General features: G+C 46.8%; 1 protein-coding gene across 1 annotated transcript in view; it reads left to right on the plus strand.

Moving 5' to 3' along the window:
- Positions 1-17,208, plus strand: part of LOC115202237 (zinc finger protein 827-like) — a 111,469-nt gene that overhangs the window by 78,757 nt on the left and 15,504 nt on the right. The window contains 5 exon segments of the mRNA XM_029766225.1: positions 4,273-4,518; positions 6,606-6,660; positions 7,102-7,202; positions 13,890-14,033; positions 15,875-16,049. Of these exon segments, the coding sequence (XP_029622085.1) occupies positions 4,273-4,518; positions 6,606-6,660; positions 7,102-7,202; positions 13,890-14,033; positions 15,875-16,049 (721 nt within the window).

A 17,208-nucleotide genomic window follows, 5' to 3' on the forward strand; every position in this document is an offset into this window, starting at 1 on the left:
CATACATTGAGCGGATAGGTTTTCACTCCAACCCTGTTCCTGGAGAGATACCGTCATGTAGGTTTTCACTCCAAACCTGTTCCTGGAGAGCTACAGTCCTGTAGGTTTTCATTCCAACCCTGTTCCTGGAGAGCTACAGTCCTGTAGGTTTTCACTCCAAACCTGTTCCTGGAGAGCTACAGTCCTGTAGGTTTTCATTCCAACCCTGTTCCTGGAGAGCTACAGTCCTGTTGGTTTTCACGCCAACCCTAATCTAGCGCACCTGCTTCTAATAAGTATCTGGTTGATAAACTCAATCAGGTTAGTTACAACTGGGGTTGGAGTGAACACCTACAGGAGGGTATCTCCAGGAACAGGGTTAGAGTGAAAACCTACAGGAGGATATCTCTCCAGGAACAGGGTTAGAGTGAAAACCTACAGGAGGATATCTCTCCAGGAACAGGGTTGGAGTGAAAACCTACAGGACGGTATCTCTCCAGGAACAGGGTTAGAGTGAAAACCTACAGGAGGATATCTCTCCATGAACAGGGTTAGAGTGAAAACCTACAGGAGGATATCTCTCCAGGAACAGGGTTGGAGAGCCCTGCATTAGACAGTACATAGCCTACCTGTGTTCATTGAGAGTGGTACCATATGGTACCGTACAACACCGTATATGATCAGTCATAGCTGTGCAAGTGAGAGATTCTACGCTACAGTACAGAGGTAGTGGGAGTTATCAGGTCACAACCCCTCTACTGGCTGTTAGAGGTGAACTGCTGTAGTGTTCCACTGCTTCTACACTTGAGGGGACGATACACACACATACACGGAACCCAAACCGGCTGCGCACGTGCGCTATCGTGCATAAATATATTTTATCCCCCCCAACACCAAACGCGTTCACGACACACAGGTTAAAATATCAAAACAAACTCTGAACCAATGCCATTAATTTGGGGACAGGTCGAAAAGCATTAAACATGTATGGCAATTTAGCTAGTTGCACTTGCTAGCTAATTTGTCCTATTTAGCTAGCTTGCTGTTGCTAGCTAATTTGTCCTGGGATATAAACATTGAGTTGTTATTTTACCTGAAATGCACAAGGTCCTCTGCTCTGACAATTAATCCACACATAAAACGGCCAACCGAATCGTTTCTAGTCATCTCTCCTCCTTCCAGGCTTTTTCATCGTTGAACTTATATGGTGATCGCATCTACACTTTCATAGTATTACCACGACAACCGGCAAAACAGTTTCTTTCAATCACCCACGTGGGTATAACCAATGAGGAGATGGGACGTGGGTACCTGCTTCTATAAACCAATGAGGAGATGGGAGATGCAGGACTTGCAGAGCGATCTGCGTCAGAAATAGAAAGGACTTCTGTTTTAGCCCTTGGCAACGCAGACACTTGTTGATGGCGCGAGCAGTGTGGGTGCAATAATTGAATAACATATATTCCTAAATTTATTTTGCAACGCTCGCTCACGCGACGTGTCCGGTCTGGTCAGCATGTTAGGAACAGGATTCAGCTTTTTATGGCACCAGAACATAATGTCATAACCCTGGACATACAGTGCCGTGTGTAGTGTGTGTGTTTTATTGTGCTAGATAGGTAAGTGAAGGCCATGCAATTTGACACAAAAAAAAGACCACTCAGACCTCCTACTTTGATGTGTTTTCACTGCGAGGGTTTGTTTATCTACTTTCTGAGCGTGTGTGTGTGTGAGCAAAATGTTTGTGTGTGACCGTCTGACCGCTCAATGAATCTCAGCTGTGACGCAAGTGTGCTTATCCCAGCTCTCTCTCTCTCGCTTCGTGTGTGTGTGTGTGTGTGTGTGTGGCGCTCAGCAGTCCACTCAGCCCCTGATGGCAGGGGTGGTGAACCCCATGCAGGAGCATGCGTGAGACTGCCTGTCCCTTGGTTGACCCCGGCCTCGCAGCGCGCTTCCCCCCCCTTCCTCCACGACCGCTCTGCTCTTGCCAGGCTCTGGGCACCTGATTAAGGGATTAGTCAGCCGATGGTTGTCAGTTGTGTCTCCAGACGGGGGGGGGATGTGGGGTCGGCTAGGCTACCACCGCCCCCGAAACCTGGGTCCGGAAAGAGAATGCACTCAGGTGGACGCGCACCCATACATCATGTAAACACACAGGCACACTGGGCCGACCGCACACACACTGTACGCACTGTACACACACACACTGGTGCGCTAGCATGCACCTGGGTAAGCATTTCACTGTTGGTCCACACCTGTTGTTTACGAAGCATGTGGCAAATAACATTTGATTTGATGCACACACACACGCACACTGGCACACTCACACACACTTTCAACTCCGAATGTAAACGCAACATTCAGGCGCGCGCACCTTGCCACATACACACACGATGTAGGCCGGGTTCAGACAACGGTGACTAGACTCGCCCCTCCCAGGCTCAGCCATCCAGGAGAGGAGAGGTCACAGAGAGGGCAGGGTCATCACTGGGTTACTACTGCCTCCCTGCTTCCTCCTCCCCTCTCTCGCTCTCTTTCTCCTACATTGCTGACCTCAGCCTACCCTCTCACCCCTCCCTCCCTCCTTCCCCCCTCTCTCGCTCTCTCTCTCTCTCCCCCTTCCATCTATCTCTCTCCCATCTCTCTCCTGTACTCCTGACCTCCCCCTCCCACCTCTTCCCCCCTCGCTACTGGCCCAATTTCATATATCCATAATCACCATGAGCAGCCGTGTCAGCATGGCTGGAGCTCCCTGCTGCTCCTCACCACACACACACACTTACACACTCGCTTACACACACAACCTGGACGAGACAGTCAAAATCTGTTACCTCGGAGATCCTGATGCCGTGTACTGCTGGCCACCGGGACTATTTTTAGTGTCTGCTATTTGGCTAACCTCTTGAACACTGTCTGATAACCGGAGCGATGGGGAGGTTGGGGGGGAGGTTACGGGAAGGTTTGTCCTCCGTTAGGGATTCTCTAACCACCGTTGTTTTATTTCAACCCCGATTTTTCAAATCTCCTAAGAGATGTCCTGATTTCCGAAAACTTGACATGAGAAGGCAACAACTGCTGTTGAATCAGAAGTGTTCCTTCTTTTGACGACAGCTGAAGCAAAAGGTTTGAAAGGTTTTCAAGGAGGCGTTTGAGTTCACAACATCATAACACACCCCCCCCCCCCCCCCCTTCAAAATGCCCATAGGGCTGGAATGAGGTCACTGTTGTTCTGTTTCATATTTAATGGTGCTAGTATATTTTCTGTTTTGTGTGCTTCACTGAGCCACACACACACACACACACACACACACACACAGTGAACCTGTACAGGCTGCCTAGCTCCCTGAGCCAGTGTGTGACCTGGTGATGCCCTCTGGCCCTACATTATCACATAACTAGACAATATCCACTCAGGAACGGCGCGCTTTAGAGGTTGAATGGATGTTATGGTCCAGGCTTTATTAAACATTTTTGGAATTCCAACCATTTTCATTTGGATTCAGACTCGTATTATTTGGAAGAGGTTGAGTGAGGACAGTCCGGAGTTTAGAGAGCTCCTGATGGATGGAGATTGAAGTATGAATGGAATGAGAGATCTTGTCTGTGTCTGATTTAAATGTACAGAATGTCCTCAGGGTACGTTCAAGGCTTTAACAAGGTTTTTTTAAGGTTATTTCTCTTTGAACATCTATGAGGTAATATGAAGTCTATGTAGGGGTTGTATGATAAATGAACTTAGCTATCTATATTTTGAGAATGAGACACATCCATGCATCATCTGTGAAATGCAGAGATTAGGACATTACCTGGAATCAAATCCACTTACTAGTCAGCTTTGAGGAGTTGTATGCAGTATAAGTATATTATAACCTTTTGGATAAAACAGAACTGGCTTTTCTCAAACTATAAGGCAAATGACTTCCCTCACTAATATATATATATACATTGACACCTGCTCTTTCCATGACAGACTGACCAGGTGAATCCAGGTTAAAGCTATGATCCCTTATTCCCGTGTGTCTCAGGAATGGTCCCCCACCCAACGGACATCCAGCCAACTTAACACAACTGTGGGAAGCATTGGAGTCAGTATCCCTGTGGAACGCTTTGGACACCTTGTGGAGTCCATGCCCCAAAGAATTGAGGCTGTTCTGAGGGCAAAGGGGGATGCAACTCAATATTAAGGAGGTGTTCCTAATGTTTGGTGTACACAGTGTAGATAGGAGTTGTCACAGGCACGCATAGATTCAACCCTGTCACTCACTGTCCCTCTCATCCAATCCCCTACCCCAGAAAGCAACAAGGACGCCGCCCACTACCAGAAGGTGACGGTGAAGGCGGAGCCTATGGAGGTGGACCCGGCCAGCGGCCCGGCCCCGCCCCCTTCTCACCTGCTGGCCTTCAGCACTTTAGGGCCGTGTGAGAAGAGCGAGGCAATGGCCAGCCTCCCTGAGGCGTTGTCCCGCCCCCAGAAGCAAGACCTCTTCTCCCAGGACATATCGGTGAAAATGGCCTCCGAGCTCCTCTTCCAACTCTCAGGTGCGCAATGTTCTCTATGATACACAACACACACACACATACGACACACACAATCTCTCAAACATACACACACGTACACACACGTGTACACACACACATACTCTCTCACACCTCCTTGACTACAATCACACACACCTCTCTCGGGCACCTCAGTGTCAACCTTGAAATGTGGTGTGATACTTAGCCATAAAACCTATATGTTTCTCTTCCAATCTCTGGAGGCTCTGCGGTTAGGGGACACTATATATTACCTGTAATGTGCTCTGTAGGTTTTATACACACTTCTTCTCTGCTTGGCTGTAACCATGACATTGAGGCGGCAGACAGCTGTTTGTATTGCCTGATGGCAGAGCACTGAAGTGGAGCCTGCGTCCCCCAAGATGGGGTTGGGGGGGGGTACAGGAGACCAAGGCCATGCCCCCCAGTTCTGATTGCTACGCCTAAATGCCTTATACAGTAGCACCTCGGAAATTGTGGCAAAAAATCTCTCTCCAGCGAGAGAGATGCACACACCGACGAGCACGCAAGTACACACACACACACACACACACACACACACACACAGATACGCACGCACACACACACACAGATACGCACGCAGACACACACAAGCCCCCATGGGGAGCAGTGTCTACAAAGTGCCTGTCTTCCCCCACGTCCCTCCCTCCTCTTCTCCTTCTCTCTATCCTCTCTCTCTTCCTCGACTCCTTTTCAAACATGCCAGCTCAAGCACACTTGGCTGCACACACTAGCCCCCCTCCGCCCCTCTCTCAACTATCCCCCCCCCTTACATTTCTCCCGTGTGGCATCACCATGGCAACGCGGAGAGACCTCTGTCCTTGGCGAACAATTTGACGGAGCGCGGTGTTAGGGAGGAGGGGTTAGGGAGTGGGGGGCGAGGAGGGGTTGGGGGGGCAGCGACTAGAGCAGTGCCACCCAGGGAGCAAGTGGCTGCTATGATGAGGTCATCACTAGTAGGCTGCTGAAGCCGAGGGACAACCAAACACCTTCCCTGGGTTTTATTACTCTGACCATAGAATTAGGAATTTGAATACTAGAATGGACATGAACGTTCTTATGACAGCATAAAAGGTCAGCCATTTTGGTCATGGCGTTGGTCAACCAGTGTGCTGTGATGATAAGATATTGTGTAAAACAATCATTTTGAAGATTGTCTGCACAGTATGTTTGTTAGCCAGTTTAAGTGGAATGATTCCAATCATTTTTCTAACTTTCTAATTTTTCGAACCAATATGCCAACATTCCATACTAACAATGCAGTCAATCCACATCCACTGGCTGAAATCAGTTGATAGGATTTAGACAAGTTGTAAATGCAGCAAGTACTGATATTGTATCATATTATAAATACACAGCTTTCCAAGAAAACAAATATTGAGACATTTATGGTCCGTTTACATATATTTCATAGGCTATTTATACAGTCTAAAACCTGTACAAACTTTATAATGATATGACAATATTTTAGGTAAAAATAAATAAATCACATGCCTTACTTTTATTTTTCTGTATAAGTGAAATCAGGAAATGCATCACCTATGCCTCTACTACCATTAATTCCAATTAGACTGGTTTGGATTTCTCCCTGGTCACAATGGCTGCCATTTCTATACCATTCTGGAACTGTGAGGGTATATGGCATAGCTCCTCTAGCAATTTAATATGATCTCTGACTTTGACCACTTAAAACAGTATCTGCCAAGGCAACAGGAACAACCATGCAACTTCCCTGGGTTTTTATACAGCATGTTACTATGACCACAATGTTACTATACGCTACAATCTGGGATTGGTCTTTCAGCAAAATGGTTAGGGAAATGTTACCCTTCTCAAATACACAGACGGCACTCTAGATGCAAGGACTGACCGTTGAACAGATTCCCAGATCCCAGATTGCACCTTTTTAAAGCAGTATCAGACCAATACTGACAACTCGGTCACGTTGAAGAATCAATATCCCTGAATAACCGATTCGTGGTTCCATCATAACCACAAAGGGCTTGTTAATGATTTCTCATTGTTGTTAATGACCCTCTTTGATGTTGGGATGTTTTTTTGTGTTGCAGAGAAAGTCAGCAAAGCCAACGACCACAAAGACAGCAACATGGTGGGCATAAGCAGGTAAGACAACAACAGAAATATGTTGTTTTGTCACATACACTGGAGAGGTGCAGTAAAAGGTGTTGTTTTACAGTGTCAGCCATAGGAGTACGGTGCCCTTGGAGTAAATTAGGGTTAAGTGCCTTGCTCAAGGGCACATTGACAGATTTTTCACCTTGTTGGCTCGGGTATTCAAACCAGCGACCTTTCCACATGATGAATATAGTGGCTTCTTTTCCGCTTAGCTGCTATTTCTTCAGTTAGTCTTTTTTGGTACATGGCTTATGGTTTAGCATTGAGATTGGGAGGCCTGGAGCTCTGCAACTTTATTTAAAAAATAAATATCATATTGATTGCATATTGCTATCATATTTTAGCGTAAGCTTGTTTGTTAGTTATTGAGCTGTTATAGCATGATACTGCTCTGACTGTGTCTGTGTGTGGTTGTGTGTTCACTCCTAGCCCCTTCCTGGACGAGCGTTTCAGACAATCCCCTTTCAGCCAGCGCTCCAAGTCCTCCTCCCCTGCAGAGGCCAGCTCCTCTGCTAGGACAGCCCTCCACGGTGAGAGACACACACCCCACACACACACACACACACACACACATCATGGATAGACTGACACATACACACTTACTGTCAGATAGATAGACAGACAGATGCAGTTCAGTGGGCAGACTACTATAGTGAGACACACACACACTCCAGACAGACACTCATAATGTAGACATGCAGCCAGAATGTTGGCCCTCACAGCTGATTACAGTAACCTCCCACCCTCCTCAGCCACATCTCCACCTCCCCAGGCCTTTCCTTGCTCTCTCACACATCTACCCAGCCACGAGGCCTCAACTCTGGCCAACCCTCTCTTCCTCCACCCCTCTTCCTCCCTCCCTCCACCTCCAGAGCCTCCACCTCCCGTCTCACTCACACATCTACCCAGCCTTAGAGCTCCCTGCCCTGGACAGCCCTTCTCTCCCCTCCCCTGGCCCTGGAATGGGGATGCTCTGTGGCTGTCCCTGTGGTGCCTGCGGCAGGCAGGCAGAGATACAGAGGGTAATTAGCCTGTGCCAGCCTCACCCATCTCTCCCTCCATCACCATCCACCAGTTAATTAAAATCTGATTGGCTTCTACGTGTCAAGGGTGTCCTGATAGTTAATTCGCCCAACCGACTGTCTCCCTTCCCTGGGTGCAACGTGCAGACTCGTGTCTTCACTCTTTCTCTCTCTTTTATTGCTCTCACCTTCTCTCTCCCTCTCTCTCTGTCTCTTCCCGATGCCCAGTTCTTTCTCTTGTCTCCTTCAACCATCTTTTCTCTGCTTTCCGATTGCACTTTTCTCTTTTCCTGCTCCCTCTATCCCCTCCCTCCCTCTCTCCATATCTCCCTCTCATCTCTCCATCTTTGTCCCTCTCTATCCCTCTGTCTCTCTTCTAGGGGTGCAGTCAGTCACACAGCTGTTCTGTGCTGAGGGTAGTGACCCTCCCCAGTGCTCCCATTAACCCAGTTTCCCAGTATCACCCCAGCACCACTCATTATCCAGACAGTTACTCTGAGAATCCCCTGTATTACTGAAACACCACTTTATGACAATTCAAACAGTTGCATGGTTGGATTTCATGATGACTGGTGCGTAGTACCGCTTTGCCCATACATTTCCACATGGATGAAAATGTGACCATCTCTGTGTGGCGGTAATTGTGGCTGTTTACAGCAAGTGTGTGTGTGTGTCGTGATGGTGGCGGCTGTCCTTCCTCTCCCCCTGACCCAGTCAAGCTCCAGCCAGCCTTTCGGAGGCCGTGCGTCCGTCCCTCCCTCCCTCCTCCTCTCTCCCTCGTTCTCCAGCTCTAATAACACTAATTAAACCATTAACCACTTCAAGGCCCACGCCGGTCCTCTAATTGCCCGATTATCAGAGCTCTGGCTGGGGTTGCTGGGCCACCGTGGCCCCAGGATGGCCCCTACACCCTGTCCATGGGCTTCAGTCACCCTGGATGACCCCCACCCGACCCTGCCTCGCCCAGCCTCTCACCCCCTCAGGACAGCTAATGTGATTATGTGGTCTGAGGAGATGAGATGAGATACAAGCCCCTTAAGGATCTCTGTGCCCATTCAGTACTAAGCCACACAAACGGAGGTGGTAGGAGGAAGAGTAAGGGAGAAGCCAATCCAAGACCGATGTGCGGGGGGGCATCACCATGGTGAAGCCTGTCAGTGAGACTTAACAGACAAGGGGTTTGGTGGATCTTTGATAGAGCTCAGAGCATCACTACTCTGCAGCCATGGATTCAAGGGGTCAAGTTCTCATGTGGGTCATACTGATGTGTACTAATAAGTCATACACACACACCCCTACACCCTCCCCTCTACTCTGCCAACTCACATGCAGGGACACAAATACACACACCCACCCACCCACACACACACTCCCACTGGTATGTCAGGTTGTGAGTCACAGGGAACGGCAGGTCCAGGGGCCCTTATGAGGAGTGACTCAGTCCCTACAGAAGGATTACAAATAAGGAATCTATTACTAGTTGTGTTATTACTGTACAGCCACTTGACTGAAATATTGTAGAATACCATCAGGGCACAGGCTTGTGTTTGGTTTTGTGTGGATGAGAGTGTGCGTTGACGTGAGGGGTTTTATAATGGTGGGTAGTGCTCATTCACTGAGACATTCCCACACTTCACTTCAGGTAGTTACAGACACAGTAGGCTCTCTGCTCTCTTCCAACCAGCACATGTCCAGACAGATAAAGATGGAATTGTCTTTTAGCATCCCTCCCTCTGGTCTCTCTCCTTTCGTCGTTCTCCTCCCTTCTCTTTTTTCAGAGAGCGAGAGAGAGAAGTCCAGACCTGTCAGCCTACAACTCTAGCTAGACGTCCTTCAGACTTCTCCATCTCCCCCTCTGTCTTTCTCCAAGGCCAGTACATCTATTCTTTAATGCCCCCACCATTAAATCTCCCCCAAAATACCAGAGAATGGAGCCTCCTAGCCCCCCACCAGCTTGCATCTCTTATGACAACCTTCGTTAAAACAAATGAATTTAGTTGCGGAGGGTGACTCCAATCACTAGCCTTCTTTTTTTTGTCTTCCGCACCATTAACGCCAAGAGGCCTGTAACGAAAACAGTCTAGAAGATGTTTTTGCTGTGGTTTAACAGTAGATTAATGTTAGATGACAATAACAATGGTTCTTTTTTTGATTCTCTACTTCAAAAGAATGCAACACCTTTGATCCTTTGCTAAGCCCCGCCTGCCTTGGTTACTGTGGGTACAGGCATTTCTGTACCATTTTACTATGATTTATAAGCGAACACCAGGTAAATAGTAGACTTAAAGGGGTGATTTCCTGTGCTCCCTATTAAATGTCCCTATGTGAAAGGCCATCCTGTGTGGAGTACGGTATAGTCAGTCCACTCTCCCCTTACCCTGTCACTGAGAACAATATGATCCTAGGTAGTGTGGTGCCAGGCGTCCATTTGAGACTAGCTGCATTGTGTCAATGACGGAAGCCCTCCCTGTCCACTTCTTTATTTACCCGATGGAGGAGAGGGGGATAAAGAGAGAGGAGGAGTGGCATGGAATCCTAATTGAGAGCTGTGCCTTCATCAGAAGGTTAATTCTATATCTCTTCTTGTCATGTTCTCCCTTTTCTCTCACTTTCTCTTCCTCTCTCTATTATGCTCTCTCACTCTTCATCCCTGCATCCTCTCTCACGCTTTCCCCATACCTCCGTCCCTCTCTCGCCTCTCCTCTTCTCTCTCTCTCTCTCTCTCTCTCTCTCTCTCTCTCTCTCTCTCATGCTTTCTCACTCTCTCCTCTTCTCTCTCTCCTCTCTCTCTATTATGCTTTCTAGCTCTCTCACTCTCTTCTCTCGCTCCTCTTCTCTCTCTCTCTCGCTCCTCTTCTCTCTCTCTATTATGCGTTCTCGCTATCTCTCTCTCCATCCCTGCTGTGTCCCTGGGTGGTAGTGTATTACTATATAGTCTGATTAGCATGGACAACCACACACTAGAGAGGGCTTAGGACTGATGGGTGATGGAGGACACACACAGAGAGAATATCAAGGGGCACAGTGTGGTATAGTCTGATTATCATGAAGGTGATGAGAACTTGAGGAGGCTATAGTGTTGGTATGAGAAAGATGGTGGGTTGGAGTAATTTGGAACAAGGTTGAGGGTTGGAGTAATTTGGAACAAGGTTGAGGGTTGGAGTAATTTGGAACAAGTTTGAGGGTTGGAGTAATTTGGAACAAGGTTGAGGGTTGGAGTAATTTGGAACAAGGTTGAGGGTTGGAGTAATATGGAACAAGGTTGAGGGTTGGAGTAATTTGGAACAAGGTTGAGGGTTGGAGTAATTTGGAACAAGGTTGAGGGTTGGAGTAATATGGAACAAGGTTGAGGGTTGGAGTAATTTGGAACAAGGTTGAGGGTTGGAGTAATTTGGAGCAAGGTTGAGGGTTGGAGTAATTTGGAACAAGGTTGAGGGTTGGAGTAATATGGAACAAGTTTGAGGGTTGGAGTAATTTGGAACAAGGTTGAGGGTTGGAGTAATTTGGAACAAGGTTGAGGGTTGGAGTAATATGGAACAAGGTTGAGGGTTGGAGTAATTTGGAACAAGGTTGAGGGTTGGAGTAATATGGAACAAGGTTGAGGGTTGGAGTAATTTGGAACAAGGTTGAGGGTTGGAGTAATATGGAACAAGGTTGAGGGTTGGAGTAATTTGGAACAAGGTTGAGGGTTGGAGTAATTTGGAGCAAGGTTGAGGTTGGAGTAATTTGGAGCAAGGTTGAGGGTTGGAGTAATTTGGAGCAAGGTTGAGGGTTGGAGTAATTTGGAACAAGGTTGAGGGTTGGAGTAATTTGGAACAAGGTTGAGGGTTGGAGTAAGGTTGAGGGTTGGAGTAATTTGGAACAAGGTTGAGGGTTGGAGTAATATGGAGCAAGGTTGAGGGTTGGAGTAATTTGGAACAAGGTTGAGGGTTGGAGTATTTTGGAACAAGGTTGAGGGTTGGAGTAATATGGAACAAGGTTGAGGGTTGGAGTAATATGGAACAAGGTTGAGGGTTGAAACAAGGTTGAGGGTTGGAGTAATATGGAACAAGGTTGAGGGTTGGAGTAATATGGAGCAAGGCTGAGGGTTGGAGTAATATGGAGCAAGGTTGAGGGTTGGAGTAATTTGGAACAAGGTTGAGGGTTGGAGTATTTTGGAACAAGGTTGAGGGTTGGAGTAATTTGGAACAAGGCTGAGGGTTGGAGTAATATGGAACAAGGTTGAGGGTTGGAGTAAGGTTGAGGGTTGGAGTAATTTGGAACAAGGTTGAGGGTTGGAGTAATTTGGAACAAGGTTGAGGGTTGGAATAATTTGGAACAAGGTTGAGGGTTGGAGTAATATGGAACAAGGTTGAGGGTTGGAGTAATTTGGAACAAGGTTGAGGGTTGGAGTAATTTGGAACAAGGTTGAGGGTTGGAGTAATTTGGAACAAGGTTGAGGGTTGGAGTAATTTGGAACAAGGTTGAGGTTGGAGTAATTTGGAGCAAGGTTGAGGGTTGGAGTAATTTGGAGCAAGGTTGAGGGTTGGAGTAATTTGGAACAAGGTTGAGGGTTGGAGTAATTTGGAACAAGGTTGAGGGTTGGAGTAAGGTTGAGGGTTGGAGTAATTTGGAACAAGGTTGAGGGTTGGAGTAATTTGGAACAAGGTTGAGGGTTGGAGTAATTTGGAACAAGGTTGAGGGTTGGAGTAATTTGGAACAAGGTTGAGGGTTGGAGTAATTTGGAGCAAGGTTGAGGGTTGGAGTAATTTGGAGCAAGGTTGAGGGTTGGAGTAATTTGGAGCAAGGTTGAAGGTTGGAGTAATTTGGAACAAGGTTGAGGGTTGGAGTAAGGTTGAGGGTTGGAGTAATTTGGAACAAGGTTGAGGGTTGGAGTAATTTGGAACAAGGTTGAGGGTTGGAGTAATTTGGAACAAGGTTGAGGGTTGGAGTAATTTGGAACAAGGTTGAGGGTTGGAGTAATTTGGAACAAGGTGAGGGTTGGAATAATTTGGAACAAGGTTGAGGGTTGGAGTAATATGGAACAAGGCTGAGGGTTGGAGTAATATGGAACAAGGCTGAGGGTTGGAGTAATATGGAACAAGGCTGAGGGTGGGAGTAATATGGAACAAGGCTGAGGGTGGGAGTAATTTGGAACAAGGTTGAGGGTTGGAGTAATTTGGAACAAGGTTGAGGGTTGGAGTAATTTGGAACAAGGTTGAGGGTTGGAGTAATTTGGAACAAGGCTGAGGGTTGGAGTAATTTGGAACAAGGCTGAGGGTTGAAGTAATTTGGAACAAGGTTGAGGGTTGGAGTAATTTGGAACAAGGTTGAGGGTTGGAGTAATTTGGAACAAGGTTGAGGGTTGGAGTTATTTGGAACAAGGTTGAGGGTTGGAGTAATTTGGAACAAGGTTGAGGGTTGGAGTAATTTGGAACAAGGTTGAGGGTTGGAGTAATTTGGAACAAGGTTGAGGGTTGGAGTAATTTGGAACAAGGCTGAGGGTTGGAGTAATATGGAGCAAGGCTGAGGGTTGGAGTAATATGGAGCAAGGCTGAGGGTGGGAGTAATATGGAACAAGGCTGAGTGTGGGAGTAATATGGAACAAGGTTGAGGGTGGGAGTAATATGGAACAAGGTTGAGGGTGGGAGTAATATGGAACAAGGCTGAGGGTAGGAGTAATATGGAACAAGGTTGAGGGTTGGAGTAATATGAAACAAGGTTGAGGGTTGGAGAAATTTCGAACAAGGTTGAGGGTTGGAGTAACATGAAACAAGGCTGAGGAGTAATATGGAACAAGGCTGAGGGTTGGAGTAATTTGGAACAAGGCTGAGGGTTGGAGTAATTTGGAACAAGGTTGAGGGTTGGAGTAACATGAAACAAGGCTGAGGAGTAATATAGAACAAGGCTGAGGGTTGGAGTAACATGAAACAAGGCTGAGGGTTGGAGTAACATGAAACAAGGCGGAGGGTTGGAGTAACATGAAACAAGGCTGAGGGTTGGAGTAACATGAAAAAAGTCTGAGGGTTGGAGTGAAGTTGGAGTAATATGAAACAAAGCTGGACTCTATTCCATTTCAGTTGCTGAATGCTTTCCTACAATATGGACTTTCAGGTTGCCTCCCAGTGCAAATGTTGTGGGGAGGTTATGAGAAAGTTGTGAGTAAAATATGGTAAACTGTGATGGTGACGGTACTCTCTGTCTGTGTGTTTTCAGACCCTGAGAAGGACACTGGAGAGTCGGGGGGGAACGGGATGTCCCAGGGGATACTGAGCAGTCAGCAGCTCCACCCCTGTCCTGTCTGTGGCAAGGTGTTTGGCAGACAGCAGACCCTCTCCAGACACCTATCTCTACACACAGGTGAGTCCACTAACACACACACACACTACACTCCCTTTCCATCTCTACGTACAGTTCCCTGTGTGTGTTGTGACGTGTCTTGTCAACGTTCCCTTGGCGTGTGTGTGACTGTGTGTGTAATACCCTGTAAAAAGTAAATAAGGTTTACTAGACTGGATTACCCTCTCCTTTAAAGAAATTACCACCATGATTAGTCTCAGTGGGAAAACTGCCCACCTAATTACCAAGCCAGAAGGCTGCTCTGCATCCCAGTACACACACTGGACACACTGGACACACTGGACACACAAACACGGACGGACGCAATCGCGGATGCACACACACTTGTGTGTTTATGTGTGTGTATATATATATATATATATATATATATATTACACACACACCGAGTGGATGGGTTCATACACACACACAGTTACAGTAGATGTACATACAGAGTGTAACAGCATTGGGGCCATACCATATCTGATGCAAAACCACATACTACTGTGTCTGTACATGCTTTTATGCATATTAATACATTTACATACATGTACATACATATGACTGCATATTAATACACATAAATACATACACTGAGTGTACAGAACATTAAGGACACCTTCTTAAAATTGAGTTCCACCCCCCCATTTCCCTCAGAACAGCCTCAATTCATCAGGGCATGGACTCTACAAGGTGTCAAAAGCGTTCCACAGGGATGCTGGCCCATGTTGACCCCAATGCTTCTCACAGTTGTGTCAAGTTGGCTGGATGTCCTTTGGTGGTGGACCATTCTTAATACAGACGAGAAACTGTTGAGTGTGAAAAACCCAGCAGCGTTGCAGTTCTTGACGAAAACCAGTGCACCTGGCACCTACTACCATACCCCGTTCAAAGGCACTTCAATATTTTGTCTTGCCCATTCACCCTCTGAATGGCACACATACACAATCCATGTCTCAATTGTCTCAAGGCTGAAACATCCCTTATTAACCTCCTCCCCTTCATCTACACTGGTTGAAGTGGATTTAACAAGTGACATTAATAAGAGATCATAGCTTTCACCTGGATTCACCTGGTCAGTCTATGTCATGGAAACAGCAGGTGTCCTTAATGTTTTGTACACTGTGTGTAAATACATGTGAACACAGCACACACTACCGTCTAAGCGATCCTTTGGATGAGAGATCCAAACAGAGGTCCTGACTCTCAGTGGTTCAGATCAGAGATCTCCACTCCCCTGGCATTACCACAAGTATAAGGGTCATTGCTGGTAAAGATAATGCGTTCTCAATTTACATTTTATTTAAATTAGTCTTTTTAATGCACCCACATTTATGTAAAAACCTACATATTCTTATGCATGAAAGCGCATGGTCCACACACACTAATACAAAACACGCACGTGCGCACACACTCTGACACACACACACTCCCCCTGTGAGTGGGTTGTTTGGCTGAGAACAGCTTGGGCACACCACAGAGAGCAGAAACGGGGGCATATGTCATCATGATGGTTGTTTTTGGTTTACCCGGGCCACAAAGGTTCCCTGGCTTCATGTCCTCGGGCAAAATGTGTGTGTGCGTTAGTTAGTAGCTGACGTAATAGGATTTGCGTGTGTGTTTTGTTTGTGTAGTCCACTAAGCAGACATTCTCATGCAGGGGGACGTACTCATTGTATTTGAGTATACGTGATGTGTACGCATGTTGTTTGCGTACGTACGTGTGCCTGCATGCGTTTTGTATATGGTGTGTGTGTGTTACACGTAAGTGTGTGTACGAACGTGTGTGTCCCCGTGTGTGTCTGTAGACCCACCTCTCTCTCTCTCTGACATTGTGTCCGTCCGTCCGTCTGTCCTTCCAGAGGAGCGGAAGTATACGTGTCACCTGTGTCCTTATGCAGCCAAGTGCAGAGCCAACCTCAACCAGCACCTGACCATCCACTCTGTCAAGCTGGTCAGCACCGACGCAGAGCAGATGGTCAGCGCCGTCACCACCGCTGAGGGACGAGACGGGAAGACCTTCCCCTATTACTACAGGTGCTGCTACGCTGAATGAATGAAATAGTCCAAAGAAACATTGAATGGGCCAGATGCACCGTTTTGGATTTCTGCTAGAGTCTGGTCGACGCACATGTTCTCAGAGCAGTAGTCACAAGAACTTTCCCTGTACTAATGTACACAGACCCATAATAAAGGTCTGTCCGTATAGTTCATCCATAGCAGGCGTCAAATATCTAACGTCTCTCGTCAAACAGCCTAGTTTCTGTGGTTAATGTGTGTACAGAAGATCTAACGTCTCCCGTCAAACAGCCTAGTTTCTGTGGTTACTGTGTGTACAGAAGATCTAACGTCTCTCGTCAAACAGCCTAGTTTCTGTGGTTACTGTGTGTACAGAAGATCTAACGTCTCTCGTCAAACAGCCTAGTTTCTGTGGTTACTGTGTGTACAGAAGATCTAACGTCTCTCGTCAAACAGCCTAGTTTCTGTGGTTACTGTGTGTACAGAAGATCTAACGTCTCTCGTCAAACAGCCTAGTTTCTGTGGTTAGTGTGTACAGAAGATCTAACGTCTCTCGTCAAACAGCCTAGTTTCTGTGGTTACTGTGTGTACAGAAGATCTAACGTCTCTCGTCAAACAGCCTAGTTTCTGTGGTTACTGTGTGTACAGAAGATCTAACGTCTCTCGTCAAACAGCCTAGTTTCTGTGGTTACTGTGTGTACAGAAGATCTAACGTCTCTCGTCAAACAGCCTAGTTTCTGTGGTTACTGTGTGTACAGAAGATCTAACGTCTCTCGTCAAACAGCCTAGTTTCTGTGGTTACTGTGTGTACAGAAGATCTAACGTCTCTCGTCAAACAGCCTAGTTTCTGTGGTTACTGTGTGTACAGAAGATCTAACGTCTCTCGTCAAACAGCCTAGTTTCTGTGGTTACTGTGTGTACAGAAGATCTAACGTCTCTCGTCAAACAGCCTAGTTTCTGTGGTTACTGTGTGTACAGAAGATCTAACGTCTCTCGTCAAACAGCCTAGTTTCTGTGGTTAGTGTGTACAGAAGATCTAGCTGTATAAACACTGGCACATGCAATTTACTGATCCCATAAATTGGGGTCAGTATCAGTAATGTAAACAATGGACTGTACATGACTGACCTATTTCTTTACTGGTCTGAGGTCAGGCTTTGGGGTTTGATTGGGAATT

This window comes from Salmo trutta, chromosome 11 (genome assembly GCF_901001165.1).
Source record: "Salmo trutta chromosome 11, fSalTru1.1, whole genome shotgun sequence".
NCBI classification, from domain to species: Eukaryota; Metazoa; Chordata; class Actinopteri; order Salmoniformes; family Salmonidae; genus Salmo; species Salmo trutta.